General features: G+C 43.5%; 1 protein-coding gene across 2 annotated transcripts in view; it reads right to left on the minus strand.

Moving 5' to 3' along the window:
• Positions 1 to 19,674, minus strand: part of PPP1R9A (protein phosphatase 1 regulatory subunit 9A) — a 167,787-nt gene that overhangs the window by 69,986 nt on the left and 78,127 nt on the right. For both annotated transcript variants that reach the window (XM_069729374.1, XM_069729375.1), the window contains exons 3-4: positions 6,158 to 6,290; positions 1,410 to 1,530 (exon numbers count right to left, since the gene is read on the minus strand). In XM_069729374.1, the coding sequence (XP_069585475.1) occupies positions 1,410 to 1,530; positions 6,158 to 6,290 (254 nt within the window). The remainder of the gene's footprint in view (positions 1 to 1,409; positions 1,531 to 6,157; positions 6,291 to 19,674) is intronic.

Below are 19,674 nucleotides of genomic sequence, written 5' to 3' on the forward strand. Positions count from 1 at the left end.
TCCCTTTAGGGTTAGGATCCCTTTAGAGTTAGGGGTAGGGTTAGGGGTAGGGTTAGGATCCCTTTAGGGTTAGGATCCCTTTAGGGTTAGGGGTAGGGTTAGGGGTAGGGTTAGGATCCCTTTAGGGTTAGGGTTAGGCTTAGGGTTAGGATCCCTTTAGGGTTGGGGTTAGGATCCCTTTATCACCTTTATGGTGGGGGGTGGCATATCAGTGTGTTTTCTGTTTTTTTTCATAAAAACGCATGCGTTTTTAACGCAAACAAACACATGTGCTTAAAAACGCATGCGTTTACATAGCCATCAATAGGCTTTTTTGCCGCGAAAAAACGCATGCGGTTTTTTGCGGCAAAAAAAACGCCGCAAAAATTACTACATGTTGCATTTCTGCAACACAACGCATGCAGAGAAAAAACTAAGCGCGGCCCTGCGCTTAGTTACCCGATGTTTACCCTGGTTACCAGTGAAGACATCGCTGGATCGGTGTCACACACGCCGATCCAGCGATGTCAGCAGGAGTCCAGCGACGAAATAAAGTTCTGGACTTTATTCAGCGACCAACGATCTCCCAGCAGGGGCCTGATCGTTGGTCGCTGTCACACATAACGATTTTATTAACGATATCGTTGCTACGTCACAAAAAGCAACGATATCGTTAACAATATCGTTATGTGTGAAGGTACCTTAAGTGTGAACAGGTGCTGAACCTAGAGTCACCAACTCATATACTCTCAAACAACAAGGCAGCACACTGTAGCGTCAAAACTTGCAAACATGAAATGTCAAAATTGAGTTGCATTACTGCACTAGAAATATGAAAAATTGAGAAAGTTTAGCGCATAGATTCAGCACCTGTTCACACTTAGTCTATGTTTGGATGTGACGGTCAGTTTTTTGACGTTTGTATTCATTAGCCTTCTGACTGAGCACTCCTCCTTTTAACCACAGGTGTTTTTAATCCCAGCAGGACCACTACCCCTCCACAGAGATATAGATTTTAGTCTAACAGAGGATTTATGTTCCTATACAGATGAAGACTTTATTCTAGGTGAGGAAAGGCACTGCTAGGTCCTGGTAAAAGAGAAACGCCTTATCGTGGCTACCAGGTACACATGAATTGGCCAATTTATGCGCTAAACTTTCTCAATTTTTCATATTTCTAGTGCAGTAATCCAATTCAATTTTCACGTTTCATGTTTGCAAGTTTTGGACTTTTCTTTCTAGTCCAGGGCTATAAATTTCCGGGGATGTTACAACAAAGAATTTGGAATCTGGGGGTTCTGTGGAAGCTACAATCACAGCCTGGGCTGCGTTACTGCATTTTTTTTGCACCTATAGCCTCTCCCATCCATGCGTAGTGTCTAGAATCCATACATCCCAGCGGTATAACATGGGCGACTTCTTGCTCGTACCTGCCGTCTCTTTGGGCAGCTCCTCCTTCTGTAACGGTTTTGACAAATATTCCAAGTTTCTCCAGTCCCGTGTCCGCTCCAACCCCCATTCCAATGATGCTGACGCCGAGACCTTCTTCATCTGTAAGAGAAGATCAGACGGTTAAGGAGAGAGTGGAACTACAGAGCTCAGCTACACCATTAGTCCGAATTCTAAATGTAGTCAACATATAGACGTATCACATTGTCTTCCAGGCCATGGCCACGAGGTGACGACTTACATAACGCAATAGTTACATAGTTCTGCCGGGAAACCTCGGCTCCTGGCGTCACACGGATCAGACACGCACCAGCGACCCAACACTGGACAGACCGGGCACCCTACACGTAATATATTATATCAGCAGGTGGTTTCCATGTTATGGCCGATCGTTCCATGTTCATTTCACTCTATATTCCCCAGAAGAACCTCACAGATTACATTGCCTCCTCCGTCCAATCAGTCCATGAGGAATATTATCACTATTGGGGGCACTTTGAGGGGCTCTATTACTGAGAGGCACTAAAGGGGGAATAATACAGCTAATTTCTCTATGATGGGAGCATTATTACTTTGAAGGAACATTACCATTGGGGTATAACACGGGAGCACTATTACTGTTGGGGGCATTTTGGAGGAGCATTATTTCCATTGGGGTATAATGCTGGAGTACTATTACTGTTGGGGGCACTCTGGAGGAGCATTATTACCATTGGGATATAATGTGAGAACACTATTGCCGTTGGGGGCATTTTGGAGGAGCATTATTACCACTGGGGTATAACACGGAAGCACTATTACTGTTGGAGGCATTTTGGAGCAGCATTATTACCACTGGGGTATAACACAGGAGCACTATTACTGTTGGAGGCATTTTGGAGCAGCATTATTACCACTGGGGTATAACACAGGAGCACTATTACTGTTGGAGGCATTTTGCAGCAGCATTATTACCACTGGGGTATAACACAGGAGCACTATTACTGTTGGGGGCATTTTGGAGCAGCATTATTACCACTGGGGTATAACACGGGAGCACTGTTACTATTGGGGGCATTTTGGAGGAGCATTATTACCACTGGGGTATAACACAGGAGCACTATTACTGTTGGGGGCACTCTGGAGGAGCATTATTACCATTGGGATATAATGCGAGAACACTATTGCCGTTGGGGGCATTTTGGAGCAGCATTATTACCACTGGGGTATAACACGGGAGCACTATTACTGTTAGAGGAACTCTGGGGAAGCTTTGGGTCATTATTAATAATTTAAAGAATCATTTTAAAATATTATAAAAAATTACTCTAGATGACACTTTTCAGGTGAATTTAGGGGGCACACATACACTTTTGCAGCAATTAATCGAAATTAAAAGGAGAAATCCATTGAGGGACAGGTGCCTCGGAGCCAGTGTATCAGGGTATATGACTGGCATATAAAATGTGTCTTTGGCATGGGGTTATGGCATTTTTTAGGGCTTGTGCACTTTTTGTGATTTTGTAATAGCTAAGCAATGCCCGTTAGATGATAGTCAAGGTCATAGAAAAGACCAAGCCATGCAGATGCCATAGAGTCCAGCAGAGGGCGCTGTGATGCCTTCTTTAACCACAGGTAATCTACAGGCGGCAACCTTTCCGGCTGGCATGGTCGTGGTGACGTAGGAGAGCTGAAGGGAAGAACACTAGTCTGGTAAATCCTCGAATTGATGAAGCGTGCAATCAATATATTCACACCTGAGGCTGGGCAGATGAAGGTCACGTAGAGAACTGACTGCAGGATGCGCTCTTCTCCTGTGAGGTGACGCTATCACCTGCTGTAAGACGTTCTCGTCTAGAACCTGTGTAATGAAGCGTCTCATCAACCTCCAAGAGCAAAGACTGCGGCTGCTGGTACAACGCAAGTCGGTGGAGAACTTGGGGCTTCAGGATTCACAAACTTCTGCACCAGTTGACGTGTTTAGGGCCAGAGCTGGAAATCATGACCTTACAAAGGGTCCAAGGAAGCCCTAAAATGTGCTGCGTAATGAAGAATCTCCCTCTGACTCTAACGCAAAAACATCCTGAGATCTTATCTCACGGAGAATTGTGTCTTGCTGCCTTTCCTAAAAATTGACTACATTACGAGCACGGCAGAGCATCCATGTGTCCTGCATGGGAAGAGGGAAGAACGTCACCACCAGAGAGATCTAGTACCAGATGCCACCTCTGCGAGTGAAATGATCAGCGATGAAGTTCATCATGCCCGATCCTTCTCTCCAGACATCTCTCTGACGTTCTACATACCCGATCCTTCTCTCCCCGACATCTGTCTGAAGTTCATCATGCCTGATCCTACTCTCCAGACATCTCTCTGACATTCTACATACCCGATCCTTCTCTCCCCGACATTTGTCTGAAGTTCAACATGTCCAATCCTTCTCTCCAGACATCTGTCTGAAGTTCATCATGCCTGATCCTTCTCTCCAGACATCTCTCTGACGTTCTACATACCCGATCCTTCTCTCCAGACATCTGTCTGAAGTTCATCATGCCTGATCCTACTCTCCAGACATCTCTCTGACGTTCTACATACCCGATCCTTCTCTCCCCGACATCTGTCTGAAGTTCAACATGTCCAATCCTTCTCTCCAGACATCTGTCTGAAGTTCATCATGCCTGATCCTACTCTCCAGACATCTCTCTGACATTCTACATACCCGATCCTTCTCTCCCCGACATTTGTCTGAAGTTCAACATGTCCAATCCTTCTCTCCAGACATCTGTCTGAAGTTCATCATGCCTGATCCTTCTCTCCAGACATCTCTCTGACGTTCTACATACCCGATCCTTCTCTCCAGACATCTGTCTGAAGTTCATCATGCCTGATCCTACTCTCCAGACATCTCTCTGACGTTCTACATACCCGATCCTTCTCTCCCCGACATCTGTCTGAAGTTCAACATGTCCAATCCTTCTCTCCAGACATCTGTCTGAAGTTCATCATGCCCGATCCTTCTCTCCAGACATCTGTCGGAAGTTCAACATGCCCGATCCTTCTCTCCAGATATCTGTCTGACGTTCTACATGCCCGATCCTTCTCTCCAGACATCTGTCTGATGTTCTACATCCCCGATCCTTCTCTCCAGACATCTGTCTGACGTTCTACAAGCCCGATCCTTCTCTCCACGACATTTGTCTGAAGTTCAACATGTCCAATCCTTCTCTCCAGACATCTGTCTGACATTCTACATGCTCGATCCTTCTCTCCAGACATCTGTCTGAAGTTTTACATGCCCGTTCCTTGTCTCCAGACATCTGTCTGACATTCTACATGCCCGATCCTTCTCTCCCCGACATCTGTCTGAAGTTCTACATGCCCGATCCTTCTCTCCCCGACATCTGTGACGTTCTACATGCCCGATCCTTTTCTCCCCGACATCTGTGACTTTCTACATGCCCGATCCTTCTCTCCCCGACATCTGTCTGACGTTCTACATGCCCGATCCTTCTCTCCCCGGCACCTGTATGAAATTCTACATGCCCGATCCTTCTCTCCCCCAACATCTGTATGAAGTTCTACATGCCTGATCCTTCTCTCCCACGACATCTGACTGAAGTTCTACATGCCCGATCCTTCTCTCTCCAACATCTCTCTGAAGTTCTACATACTCGTTCCTTCTCTCCCCGACATCTGTCTGAAGTGCTACATGCCCGATCCTTCTCTCCTGACATCTGTCTGAAGTTCTATATGCCCGATCCTTCTCTCCCCCGGCACCTGTATGAAATTCTACATGCCCGATCCTTTTCTCCTCGACATCTGTCTGATGTTCTACATGCCCGATCCTTCTCTCCCCCAACATCTGTATGAAGTGCTACATGCCTGATGCTTTTCTCCTCGACATCTGTCTGATGTTCTACATGCCCGATCCTTCTCTCCCCCAACATCTGTATGAAGTGCTACATGCCTGATGCTTTTCTCCTCGACATCTGTCTGATGTTCTACATGCCCGATCCTTCTCTCCCCCGGCACCTGTATGAAATTCTACATGCCCGATCCTTCTCTCCCCCGGCACCTGTATGAAGTTCTACATGCCCGATCCTTCTCTACCCCAACATCTGTATGAAGTTCTACATGCCTGATGCTTCTCTCTCCCGACATTTGTTTAAAGTTCAATATGCCCGATCTTCCCTACTTCTAATTCAGCAGTTATATTGGTTTAAACAGGTTTTTAAGTCAATGAAAATTATTCTTAAAGAGGTGGTTTACTTTTCTAAAATGGGAAAATTTTCAGTTCTCGCAAAAACAAGCAACATTGCAATGTACCTTTTATTAAAATTCCTCTTTATGTTCCAAAAATGTTGCCTAGGTTACCAGCCACTGCTGCAGTCCATCAGAGGTGGCCAGTCTAGTATTAAAGGAACACAAGCGGTTTGCTTGAGAGCTTGTAAGCGCTGCTCGAAAGCTGGCAGGATGACTGGATCTGAGTGGCTTCTGTATCTCTGCGCTCCGCCCAGCCACAAAGGTTCTGTGCATTAGGCAAGGGTCGCACTATGGCCAGTCCTAGGGTAATTCCTCCTGTGTAGATTTTTGGGCTCCAGACGTTTCTCACGAGTGCGGTGAATGAGAATACCTGTTACACGAGCTGCGCTCCGATACCTGGCGCGACGCCTCTCTCATTAGAACAAGCTGCTGCCATTTCTCCAAGGAAACCGCCTATTAAAATTCAATTAGCGCGATGAAAACTCACCTTTCTCTAGATCCACCGGGAATAAATCCAGCTTCTCCACTCGCTTCTCCAGCTCGTATTCTGCAGAAGCCGCTACTGGGTCGACCTCATCGTTCCGCCGGTCGTAGTCTTCATTGGAATAGGTGTTGAACACCTGAAAAAAAAATAAGATCAGATGTTAGATATTACGGATGCTCGGAAACTACAACTCCCAGCATGCACTGAGGGCCAAAGGCATACTGAGGATGGGATGGGGGGGGGGGGGGGATGTCACACAACAGTGGGAGAGTCCGTCAGTCCAGAAAAGTCATTAATGACAGCACAGATCAGACAATAACAGCGACGAATGATCCGACAACAAGCGAGCGAGAAAGCGACAAACAGAAGTATCCGTCACACAAGAATAACAGAATGTGTCATACCGTCCACCTGCATCATTGTATCTATCTAATATCTATCTATTATCTATCTATCATCTATCTAATATCTATCTATCTATCATCTATCTATCTATTATCTATATCTATTATCTATCATCTATCCATTATTTACCTAATATCTATTATCTATCATGTATTATCTATCAATTATCTATCTAAATTATCTATAATCTATTATCTATATATTATCTATCATCTATTATCTATCTATTATCTATCTATCATCTATTATCTATATCTATTATCTATTTATCTATCTCATTCCTTCTATCTATTATCTATCAATTATCTATCTATCTATCATCTATCTATTATCTATTATCTATCTATTATCTATCTATCATCTATCTAATATCTATTATCTATCTATCTATCATCTATCTATTATCTATCTATCTATTATCTATCATCTATTATCTATCTATCTCATTCCTTCTATCTATCTATTACCTATCTATCTATATATCTATCTATTGCCCATCTATTATATATTATCTATCTATCTATTATTTATCTATCTATTATCTATGTATTATCTATCTATCTATCTATCTATCTATCTATCTACAGTTAGGTCCATATATATTTGGACAGAGACAACATTTTTCTCATTTTAGTTATAGACATTACCACATTGAATTTTAAACAAAACAATTCAGATGCAGTTGAGGTTCAGACTTTCAGCTTTCATTTGAGGGTATCCACATTAAAATTGCATGAAGGGTTTAGGAGTTTCAGCTCCTTAACATGAGCCACCCTGTTTTTAAATAGACCAAAAGTAATTGGACAATTGACTCCAAGGCTATTTCACGGACAGGTGTGGGCAATCCCTTCGTTATGTCATTCTCAATTAAGCAGATAAAAGGCCTGGAGTTGATTTGAGGTGTGGTGCTGCATTTGGAAGTTTTTGCGGTGAAGTAAACATGCGGTCAAAGGAGCTCTCCATGCAGGTGAAACAAGCCATCCTTAAGCTGCGAAAACTGAAAAAACCATCTGAGAAATTGCTACAATATTAGGAGTGGCAGAATCTACAGTTTGGTACATCCTGAGAAAGAAAGAAAGCACTGGTGAACTCATCAATGCAAAAAGACCTGGGCGCCCACGGAAAACAACAGTGGTGGATGATCGCAGAATAATCTCCATGGTGAAGAGAAACCGCTTCACAACAGCCAACCAAGTGACCAACACTCTCCAGGAGGTCGGCGTATCAATATCCAAATCCACCATAAAGAGAAGACTGCATGAAAGTAACTACAGAGGGGTCACTGCACGGTGCAGCCGCTCATAAGCATCAAGAAGAAAAAGGCTAAAAAACATCTAAAAAAGCCGCACAGTTCTGGAAGAACATTCTATGGACAGATGAAACCAAGATCAACCTCTACCAGAATGATGGAAAGAGAAAAGTATGGTGAAGGTGTGGTACAGCTCGTGATCCAAAGCACACCACATCAACTGTAACACACGGCGGAGGCAGTGTGATGGCGCGGGCATCCATGGCTGCCAGTGGCACTGGGTCACTAGTGTTTATTGATGATGTGACACAGAACAGAAGCAGCCGAATGAATTCTGAGGTCTTCAGAGCCGCCATACTGTGTGCTCAGATCCAGCCAAAAGCAGCAAAACTGATTGGTCGTCGTTTCATACTACAGATGGACAATGACCCAAAACATAAAGCCAAAGTAACCCAGGAGTTTATTAAAGCAAAGAAGTGGAATATTCTTGAATAGTGTTGAGCGATACCGTCCGATACTTGAAAGTATCGGTATCGGATAGTATCGGCCGATACCCGAAAAATATCGGATATCGCCGATACCGATATCCGATACCAATACAAGTCAATGGGACATCAAGTATCGGAAGGTATCCTCATGGATCCCAGGGTCTGAAGGAGAGGAAACTCTCCTTCAGGCCCTGGGATCCATATTAAAGTGTAAAATAAAGAATTAAAATAAAAAATATTGTTATATTCACCTCTCCGGCGGCCCCTGGACATCAGCGGGAGGATCCGGCGTCCGGCACGGCTTCTTTCTTCAAAATGCGCGCCTTCAGGACCTGTGGAATGACGTCCCGGCTTCTGATTGGTCGCGTGCCGCCCATGTGACCGCCACGCGACCAATCAGAAGCCGCGACGTCATTCCTCAGGTCCTAGAAGGCGCTCATTCTAGGACTTTAGCTGAGGAATGACGTCGCGGCTTCTGATTGGTCGCGTGGCGGTCACATGGGCGGCACGCGACCAATCAGAAGCCGGGACGTCATTCCACAGGTCCTGAAGGCGCGCATTTTGAAGAAAGAAGCCGTGCCGGACGCCGGATCCTCCCGCTGATGTCCAGGGGCCGCCGGAGAGGTGAATATAACAATATTTTTTATTTTAATTCTTTATTTTACACTTCCGATACCGATACCCGATATCACAAAAATATCGGATCTCGGTATCGGAATTCCGATACCGCAAGTATCGGCCGATACCCGATACTTGCGGTATCGGAATGCTCAACACTATTCTTGAATGGCCAAGTCAGTCACCTGATCTCAACCCAACTGAGCAGCATTTCATTTGTTAAAGACTAAACTTCAGACAGGAAGGCCCAGAAACAAACAGCAACTGAAAACCACCGCAGTGAAGGCCTGGCAGAGCATCAAAAAGGAGGAAACACAGCGTCTGGTGATGTCCATGAGTTCAAGACTTCAGGCAGTCATTGCCAACAAAGGGTTTTCAACCAAGTACTAGAAATGAACATTTTATTTAAAATTATTTAATCTGTCCAATTACTTTTGGTCCCTTTACCAACAGGGTTGCACATGTTAAGGAGCTGAAACTCCTAAACCCTTCATCCAATTTTAATGTGGATACCCTCAAATGAAAGCTGAAAGTCTCAACTTCAACTGCATCTGAATTGTTTTGTTTAAAATTCAATGTGGTAATGTCTATAACCAAAATTAGAAAAATGTTGTCTCTGTCCAAATATATATGGACCTAACTGTATCTATCTATCTATTACCTATGTGGCAGAGTGATCAGTAAGGTTCTCCCTGAGGAATATCAGGACTGGTTCTTCCAGTCCTCAGTATGATAATGGATGTATTGCGGCTGCGGAGCTTTGTCCCTTCTGTCCTTGCGCTGATCGTCCTATATGGAGCCTTTAGGTTTAGGTGAATTCTTGCCAAGTTTCTTTTCTGGGATTTGTCCATCGTGTCAGATGGCTTCTTATAAAAAGCTTGGCACTTCTTGCCAAATATTAATATTCATTTATAGCAGCGCTGCGGCCGGGGGAGGTGTAGACGTCTCATTAAAGGGAAAGAAGAGACTTTAAGATACTATTGTCTCTAACAATGATACAAAGCCGATGGCGACAAAGTCATTGCCTGACAAGACAATAGTCGACCCGCGACCACTGGAGCCCTGGTAATATACCGCCTCCTGGCAGCACACAAGTATCTGTAATGTTACCGAAGTCTGGAGGACCGCTGCAGACAATCATCCACAATCTGCTGCAAATCATATCATGACCAAGAAAAGGTTAGGAAGGGCACGTGTACCAGTTGGGAGTTGTGGTCGTCTACGACCATGCGCACAAGGAAGCCATCAAAAAAGACTAAAGGAAACCGCTTCAGGAAATCCTCTTTCTTTGGCCACGTTCACATCTTCAGTATTTGGTCAGTATTTTACATCAGTATTTGTAGCCAAATCCAGGAGTGGAACAATCAGAGGAAAAGTATAATAGAAACATCTGCACCACTTCTGTATTTATCACCCACTCCTGGTTTTGACTACAAATACTGATGTAAAATACTGACCAAATACTGAATGTGTGAACGTGGCCTTAGGGGGAGTGTTTGAAAGATTTTTTAATTTCCTGAAGTGGTTTGGAAAAGTTCGTAAACTTTTTTGCTGCCTTCTGATTGGACAGTGTCTAGTTTGGAGGCGATTCCACCAGGAGTCCCTTCATAGAAGTAACATCCACTTCTTTTCACCATCAGAAGTTTAAAAAAAAAAAAACGATCAAAAGAATGAACATAAAAGCAGCAGATTGTTTTTTTAAATAGGAACAGTATTTTTTGTATTACTTTTTTTGTGTGCGGACCGGCTCCTAAAGACTCCTAAAAAAAGTTTTGTGTGCACCTATCCTAGAGGCTGAGCGGCAGATAAAAGCTGAATCATTCTGTAGGTAACTGTACCATATAAATGGCGGCACGTGCTGTCAGCGGCCTCGCATTGTTCCTGGACGCCGCAACTTCCAAAATGTATCATGAATTGAAGCTCAGGCACTTAGAAGATTATCAACAACAAAACCGCGAGCAATAAAGTTCTCCAAAGGCGACGACCGATAAAAAAAAAACGGGAATACAGGAACAAAACAGGCAAAGATCCAACCCCGAGACCCCCGGATAGCGGCTCGTAACCTCAGCACGGTGCTACGGTCACGGGGTTGTTATGTCTGCTCCTTTCGGAGGTCAAAAAACCCCAGCTATATCTGATCGTCTGACTGCATACAGGTGAAAAAAACAGACAAAAACGGTGCAAGAAAATTGTTGAATTTCTGCATAATTTGCCTTAAAGTGCACCTAAAAAAAAATCAATTGGCATAAATAAGTTATTGCATCTACTCCTTGTGACACGGACACTGATCAGGCTTTTGTGTTCAATGGATTTTTTTAAAACATTATTTTTTTCATATCACCATCTTTATTTAGAAAAAAAAAACATTTCAAAATCTTGCAATTTTCAGTTTTTTTTTTTAAACTCATATTCCCTGTCTTTTCAGGAAGAGTTTTCAGCATTCTCGTTATCATCAGAGGCAGGATTACAATGACTGATGACGCCTCTATATACAGGCGACGTCACTGGAAGTGATGTGACAGCTTACCCTGCTCCTCCTCCATTCATAATGGTCTTTGGACGTTGCATTAGATGCTTCCAATACAAAAGACAGGGTCTGAGTCTGTTCATTGTGGTTTATGCACATGCGTTGTTTCCTGAAACTACAGGAAGTTAGAGTCTAACAAATCCCCCCCAGTGGTCACTGTGAAAATTGTGAAAAAAAAGAATCTCATTTTTATTTTTCATAACAATGGTGATAAGGAAAACAATAAAGGCCAACATTATTTTAAAAATACATTTAACACAAAAAAAAAATGATTTAAAGAAAAGGTCATTTTATGATTAGACATTCCCTTTAAATAGCAAAAACATTGCTACAATTTCTTCACCTAAAGGGAATCTGTTCGCAGTTTTTTGCTATGTAATCTGATGTAGGGACAGAGACCCTGATTCCAGTTATGTGTCACTTAAGTTACTGGATGAGGCAGTTGTGACACAATCCATTTGCTCTGCTGCAGTGCTCTTAATGCTGAGCCCTGTATAACCCCGTCCCCACATCACTGATTAACATCTTGCTGTGCACATTGAATATTGACACAAAGCAGCTAATCAGTGGTGGGATCGTGGTTGGACTAGGAGGCACAAGACACATAATCCTGTAGTGATAATCTCCTGCTGATAAAACTCTGATTTATTGGAACAGGGAAACCCAGCCCAGTAGTTGACACGTCACTGGAATCAGGGTCTCTGCCCCTAAATCATGTTGCTCTCAGATTACATAGTAAAAACCTGCTGACAGATTGCTTTTAAGGGAGATCCTTCGCTTGGCTTGTTTCTGAGGCTATTTTGATTCTTCATTCTCTGATCCTGTCCTAACCTTGCTCACTGATTAGGCTTTTGCTTCATCCTCTCATCTTGTCGTCTGGTTTCGGAGACATTTCCTCCGATTGCAGTTCGGTCTCCTCTGGCTTTTCTTGTTATTTAAAGGGGTTGTAAAAGATTATAAGTTATCTACAGGGTAGGGGATAACGGGGCTCCGCAGAGTGCCATCGAAGGTTGAGCATGTGCACCACCGCTCCGTTCAATGTCTATGGGTCTGCCAGGAATAACCAAGTACAGCGTAAGGAGAAAAAACTAAAATCTTGGTTAAAACCCTTGTACCTGAGTACCTCTGGCGAGGTAAACTTCAGCCTGGAAATCAAACCCAAAAAGCCACTGATTATGGGTGACATAATGGACAGCTAGGTTAAGCACCCATATACAGTAGCTAGCATCATTTGTCCAACAGCTCCGTGCTATCACTCTCGAATTCGCCGTCAACAGGAGCGCTCCCGTGTTCCCAAATGAGAGAGCCACTGCCAGGATCCTTGAGCGGTGGCTTCTCTCTCTCGGAGAAGGATCCAAAATCGGACATGACAAATTATTCTCTCCCCCTACATCATATGTTGGGGAAATGTTAGGAGGTCCCCCATGGATATTATTCTGTCGGTGGGTCAAGCCAACGTTAGTCTGATGTCTGTGGGGCCCATTAGACTCCAACGTAGCAGCCTCCATTCCGAGTGCGACTTAAAAAACATAACAGGAATGAGGATCTCTGGAGTGAGAACATGATGAGTTCGGTGGATAACAGGAGAAGAATATTTCAACTTTGGGGCAACACCTCAGAAAGTTCATGACAATGGTCTTCAAAAATGGTTTGGTATCATGGAACTAGAAGGGGACCCCAAGCCATGACCTCAACTACAAAGAACATATTTGGGGAGAATCGGAATACTATTGGCGAACCAGATTTTTTTTTTAATCAACTTCCCAACTTAATGAGGCAAACCACAATGGCAGGAGAATATATCGGGAACAGGCATGATAATAGTCCATAAGGAAATGGTTTGGCATCACAGAACTTGATGGAACCAAGTCATGATGGAACCAAGTCATTAGGTAGAATGGAAAACCATCGGCTAACTCATGAACATTCAACCCAACCTATAGCTGTTAGGACAAGTTAGGCATTGTAGTGTTTGTAGACCCTCAGGTTGGAGACCTCAAACCTTGTGGGTCAAATTCCATATTAATGGCCACGGGATAACAAGGTCCACAAGCAACACATGGACGTGACGTCTCCATACTGTGCGCTAAATACTGTATACTGGATGGGACGAGGCTAACACAATGGCGATTTGTCTTCCAAAGAAAATCAACGGTGAAGTTTCTTCTAATAGTCTGTGACACCAAGTGACGACACCCCGGGACGTGCCCTCGGTACCACGCGGTGCACCGGTTTGCACAATTGTGACACATGACTGTAAACAAGTCAGACGCCCGTCCATACTAGACACGTTTATAGACACGCTGTGACAAGATTGGGCGACTTGCCAGGTCTCGGGGAAGTCGAGAGGATGGTGACATAATTAATCTGACGTTACTATCACCGCAGTGAACTTTTCACTCGGCTTTGTCATGACCTAAATACCATTAGATCTTATCCTCCCAGTATACAAATGCCGGCCATCCGTCACCACCCTTTCAATCAGAGATCATGGATTGTAGGGATTCCAAATCAAACATATAAAAAGACAAAAAACATATAAAACATATAAAAACAAAAGTTATACTAAAAAAGAAAAAAAGAAATAAAAAAATTGGCAAGTACCATGTTCTAGAAACCTCATAGTGAATGGCATAAAAAAGTAATAAAAGGCAAAGAAATATTAATTTACTTTTTGTTCCCATTTATGCACAAAACATAAAACATTTCTAAGATATAATTATATTTATCAAAAAATCCCTCGTACTGTTATGTATAAGATGAAAAAAAAAAAAAAAATTGGTGTTATCACAGCCCCTAAAAATTGGGAGGCAATATAAACACGGGCTATTATATCTATACATCTCCGTGTTAGTTGAGAACCATAGTAATGATCAGAGCCCCAAACTGACGCAAAGAACGAGAAAAACAACACGTACAACGTAACGAAGCCGACACGTATAGATTACCGCTCCTCGAGCAGCACTTGTAAAATAATAGTGACTGATCAGCAGGTCGCTCCCACGTGCCACAGACAAAAGAGCAACAATCAGCGCTCAAAACTGCGGCCCCTATTAATGATCCCCCCCGCAGGACGCCTGCAGCCTCTCAGGCATATAATATAACACAAGGGCCGATAATGTAAAACGACGAGCGTGGTTATGTTCACATTACTGCTGGTTACATACACATGGCGTCCCCACAGACCCTCATGAGCTCAGCCCTCCGCCTGCGCACAGTCGTCATCCTAGAAATCGGCATAAATAGATTAATCTGAGCGGACCGTAATCTCTTCTACATTTGCTACATTAAGGCTCCGACCTTATACGAAGTGATGACAGTAATTACCGGCAGGGTGATGCCGCGCTGGTTATTATTATTCATTTATTATTACTATTATTATTCATTTATTATTATTAATTTATTTTTGTTATTTATTATTATTCATTTAATATCTTTTTTTTCTTAAATCTATAGGATTAATAATAGTAATAATTTTATTTATATAGCGCCAACATATTCCGCAGCGCTTTACAAATTATAGAGGGGACTTGTACAGATAATAGACATTACAGCAAAACAGAAATCACAGATCAAAACAGATACCAGGAGGAATGAGGGCCCTGCTGCTCGCAAGCTACAAACTATGAGGAAAAGGGGAGACACGAGAGGTGGATGGTAACAATTGCTTTCGATGTTCGGACCGGCCATAGTGTAAAGCTGCATGAACCAGTTAACTGCCTAAGTATTTAGCAGTACAGACACAGAGGGCTAATAACTGCATAAAGTGTATGAGAACATGATGCGAGGAACATGATTATGGTTTAAGTTTTTTTAAGTTAGGTTAATGTGTTGAGGCGGTAGGCCAGTCTGAACAAATGCGTTTTTAGGGTACGCTTAAAACTGTGGGGATTAATCGTATTAACCTAGGTAGTGCATTCCAAAGAATTGGCGCAGCACGTGTAAAGTCTTGGAGATGGGAGTGGGAGGTTCTGATTATTGAGGATGCTAACCTCAGGTCATTAGCGGAGCGGAGGGCACGGGTAGGGTGGTAGACTGATACCAGAGAGGAGATATAGGGTGGTGCTGAGACATGGAGTGCTTTGTGGATGAGGGTAGTAATTTTGTACTGGATTCTTGAGTGGATGGGTAGCCAGTGTAATGACTGGCACAGGGTAGAGGCATCGGTGTAACGGTTGGTGAGGAATATGATCCTGGCTGCAGCATTAAGGACAGGTTGGAGCGGGGAGAGTTTGGTAAGAGGGAGGCCGATTAGTAGAGAGTTACAATAGTCCAGAAGAAAATGAATGAGTGAAACAGTAAGAGTTTTTGCAGAGTCAGTCGAAAGTAAGAAAAGGGCGAATTCTAGAAATGTTTTTGAGATGCAGATAAGAAGAGCGAGCCATTGATCGGATGTGGGGGGTGAAGGAAAGCTCGGAATCAAGGATGACCCCAAGGCAGCGGGCATGTTGCTTTGGAGTAATGGTGGAACAGCACACGGAGATGGCAATGTCAGGCAAAGGTAGGTTAGTAGAGGGAGAGAACACGAGGAGTTCAGTTTTTGACAGGTTTAATTTCAGATAGAGGGAGGACATGATGTTAGAGACAGCGGTAAGACAATCACTGGTGTTTTCTAAAAAGGTCGGCGTGATAACAGGAGAAGTGTATAATTGGGTGTTGTCAGCATAGAGATGGTACTGGAAACCAAATCTACTGATTGTTTGTCCAATAGGGGCAATATACAAAGAGAAGAGGAGGGGGCCTAGGACTGATCCTTGAGGAACCCCAACAATAAGGGGAAGGTGAGAGGAGGAGGAACCAGCAAAACATACAGTGAAGGATCGGTCAGAGAGATAGGAGAACCAGGAGAGAACGGTGTCCTTGAGGCCGATGGAGCGGAGCATAGTGAGGAGGAGCTGATGATCCACAGTGTCGAATGCTGCGGAGAGATCCAAGACAATTAGCATGGAGTAGTGACCATTAGATTTAGCGGTTAGTAGGTCATTAGAGACTTTAGTGAGGGCAGTTTCAGAAGAGTGTAAAGAGTAAATTATTTATTTATTTTTATACTTGTATACACTCCACCACTGAACAGATCTCTGGCAGAGTACCGTCACAGCAAAATCTCGTACATGCAGGGTGACCGAGTGACCCGTGAGTCACCCGTGAGAGGGTTTTTTAAGTATTTTAAAAATATAAATCTGAACTTGTGAGGTGCATTTGTATTTAGTCCCCCTGAGTCAGAACTCGCCGTCGTTCGGGGGTCTGTCTCTACCATCTAGAGGTGACATTTTTGCTCTTTCTTCTTTGCACACTCTCTCTCGCTCAGTGAGAGTTTCATGTCTTCCACAGATTCTCACTGGGATTTTGGCTTGGACTGCTGTGTCATTCACACACATGAATATAGTTTATTCTAAACCCTCCATTGTAGTTCTGGATGTTTGGTGAACCTACACCCCAGTTTCAAGTCTTTTGCATTCTCTAACAGGTTTTCCTCGATTATTGCCGTGTATTTAGATTCCTCCATCTCCCATCAACTCTGATCAGCTTCCCTGCCTCTGCTGAAGAAAAGCCTCCCCACAGCAAGATGCTGCTACCACCTTGTGTGACGGTGGGTATGGTGTTTTCAAGGTGATGTGCAGTGTTAGTTTTTCACCACAAGTAGAATTTTGCATTTTGCCCAAAAAGTTCTCCTTTGGTCTCATCTGGCCATAGCCCCTTCGTCCACATGCTCGCTGTGTCTCCTACATGGTTTATTGCAAACTGAAAACAGGACTCTAATGGCTTGCTTTCAAAACATGTCTTTCTTCTTGTCACTCTTCCAGACCAAATTTGAGGAGGAAACGGTTGTCCTGTGGGCAGATTTCCCCACCCAAGCTGTGGATCTCTGCAGCTCCTCCAGAGTGACCATGGGCCTCTTGGCTGCTTCTCTAATTAGTGCTCTTTTTGTTTGGGATATCAGTTTAGGTGGACGGCCATGTCTTAAAGGGAATCGGTCACCTCATTTTTCGCATATAAGCTGTGGCCACTGCCAGTAGGGGCTTATCTACAGCATTCTGTAATGCTGTAGATAAGCCCCCCCCCCATGTAACCTGAAAGATAAGAAAAACAAGTTAGATTATACTCACCCAGGGGCGGTCTGGGTCTGATGGGCATCACAGGTCCGGCGCCTCCCATCTTCATGCGATGATGTTCTGTCGCGGCTCCTGCGCAGGCATAATTCTCTGCCCTGTTGAGGGCAGAGCAAAGTACTGCAGTGCGCAGGCACCGGGAAATGTCAGAGAGGCCCAGCGCCTGCGCACTGCAGTACCTAACCCTGCTTTACTCTTCTCCACAACTTTATCCCTGACCTGTCTGATGGGTTCCTTGGTTTTCATGAGGCTGTTTGATCCCTAACGTTCTCAAACAAATCTCTAAGGCCTTTCATAGAACAGCTGTAGTTATACTGAGAAGGAATCACACACATGTGGACTCCATGTACTAATTATGTGACTTCTGGAGGCAATTTTGGTCACTCAGGATTTTATTTAGGAGTCGCTGAATACAAATGCACGTCATAATTTTCAGATTTATAAGTGTTAAGTATTCTGAAAACCATGTATCATTTCCTTTACACGTCACAAATATTTGCTACTTTTTGTTGGTAGATCAAATAAATTGGAAATAAAATACATTTAAGAAAGTTGGTATAACGCGAATAAATGTGGAAAAATTCACAGGTAGGGTGTAGATCCTTTTTCAAAGCACTTTATAGGATAGATGGATTATAGATATATAGATGATAGATAGTGTAGGGATTCACGCTCTCCGACAATGTGGCTTGGTCCAAACATGTACAGTTTTATTGCCTTTATAAAAAATACAAAAGATTCAAACAAAACAACCTCTTCTGGGCACAAAGTATAACAGTATAAACAGTTCATTTAGCAGGCACTCAGTATGGGCTCACACGGACAGATTAGTCCTCTCTCTCTCCCGTTTCAACTTTATATACAGAAGAAGTACGACCATACAGGTCTCAGTATCATCACCTTCATCCTGAGCTCCAGCACACAGACTTCTCAGCTTTCCCAGCTGACCCATGCAGTCTCCATTCAGAGAGAGATTCTCAATGTCTTTCTCCCAGCTATAGCTCACATTTTGGCTGGTTACTCACCAGCTTCAACACACTACACTCTGCTCAACATCCCCAGCAGACTGAGAGCTCCCAGGTGAACCCATGCCCTGCTGCTTAGCTGAAGCTAGCCAGGAGCACCAAATTAAGTGATGGGATTTACCGTAACTCAGTCCTTAATGGCTTTGCTAGTATTTAGTATTTAGATTCCTCCATCTCCGATCAAGTCTGATCAGCTTCCCTGCCTCTGCTGAAGAAAAGCCTCCCCACAGCAAGATGCTGCTAGATAATAAATGATAGATGAATATTGAAAAAAACAATATAAGTAAAGGAATTGTTTAGTATTAAGTGGTCACTTATTGACTGGTCAGGATGGAATGGTTGGGACTGACTGGCAAAACAGGGAACTTTTATAGACTAGTTCCATAGAAAATGAACAGAGTGAAAGTCAGACATGCATCCTCCTGCACCTTGATTTTGAAATGGGGATACAAATTCTCAGATCTGCTGCATCGTTGCGGGTTCCACCGTGCCGAGAAGATTTTCTCTCGATGTTCTTTTTTTTTTCTCTTTTTCTTCTGCCCTCGTGGTGAGGACATTGCGTGACAGAGAGACACTTTTGATGTGATGTGAGGAGCTGAGGCGAGAGCGAAGCCACAGATTAAGGAGTTGGCTAATACAATAAGCCCGGTACTAAGCACCGCATATTATGAGAGGCCTCCACGTAACAGATGGACCGCACCCCACGGGTGACGAGGGGGCACCCCACTAGTGTATGTGCAACTCCGGCTGAATCTGCCTCCATAGATGATGGTAAAAAAAAATAAATAAAGATATATATATATTTAAATCCCACTATTAATGACATCTGCATGTTCTCCAAGTGTTTGTGTGGGTTTCCGCCAAAGACATAGTGCTAGGGAATGTAGATTGTGAGCCCCAATGGGGACAGAGATGATGATGTCTGTAAAGTGCTGCAGAACTAATGGCGCTATATAAGCAAAAATTACTCAATAAAATATCCATCCTCATCAAACCCAATGACATAGCTCACTATGGGAAGTGTTGGACAGTCCATGCATTCATTTATTTTTTTAAGTCTTGGACCACGAAACTTTCCTATAAGTCCTTGCAGGCCTG

The sequence above is a fragment of the Ranitomeya imitator genome, chromosome 6 (genome assembly GCF_032444005.1).
Source record: "Ranitomeya imitator isolate aRanImi1 chromosome 6, aRanImi1.pri, whole genome shotgun sequence".
In the NCBI taxonomy this organism is placed as follows: domain Eukaryota; kingdom Metazoa; phylum Chordata; class Amphibia; order Anura; family Dendrobatidae; genus Ranitomeya; species Ranitomeya imitator.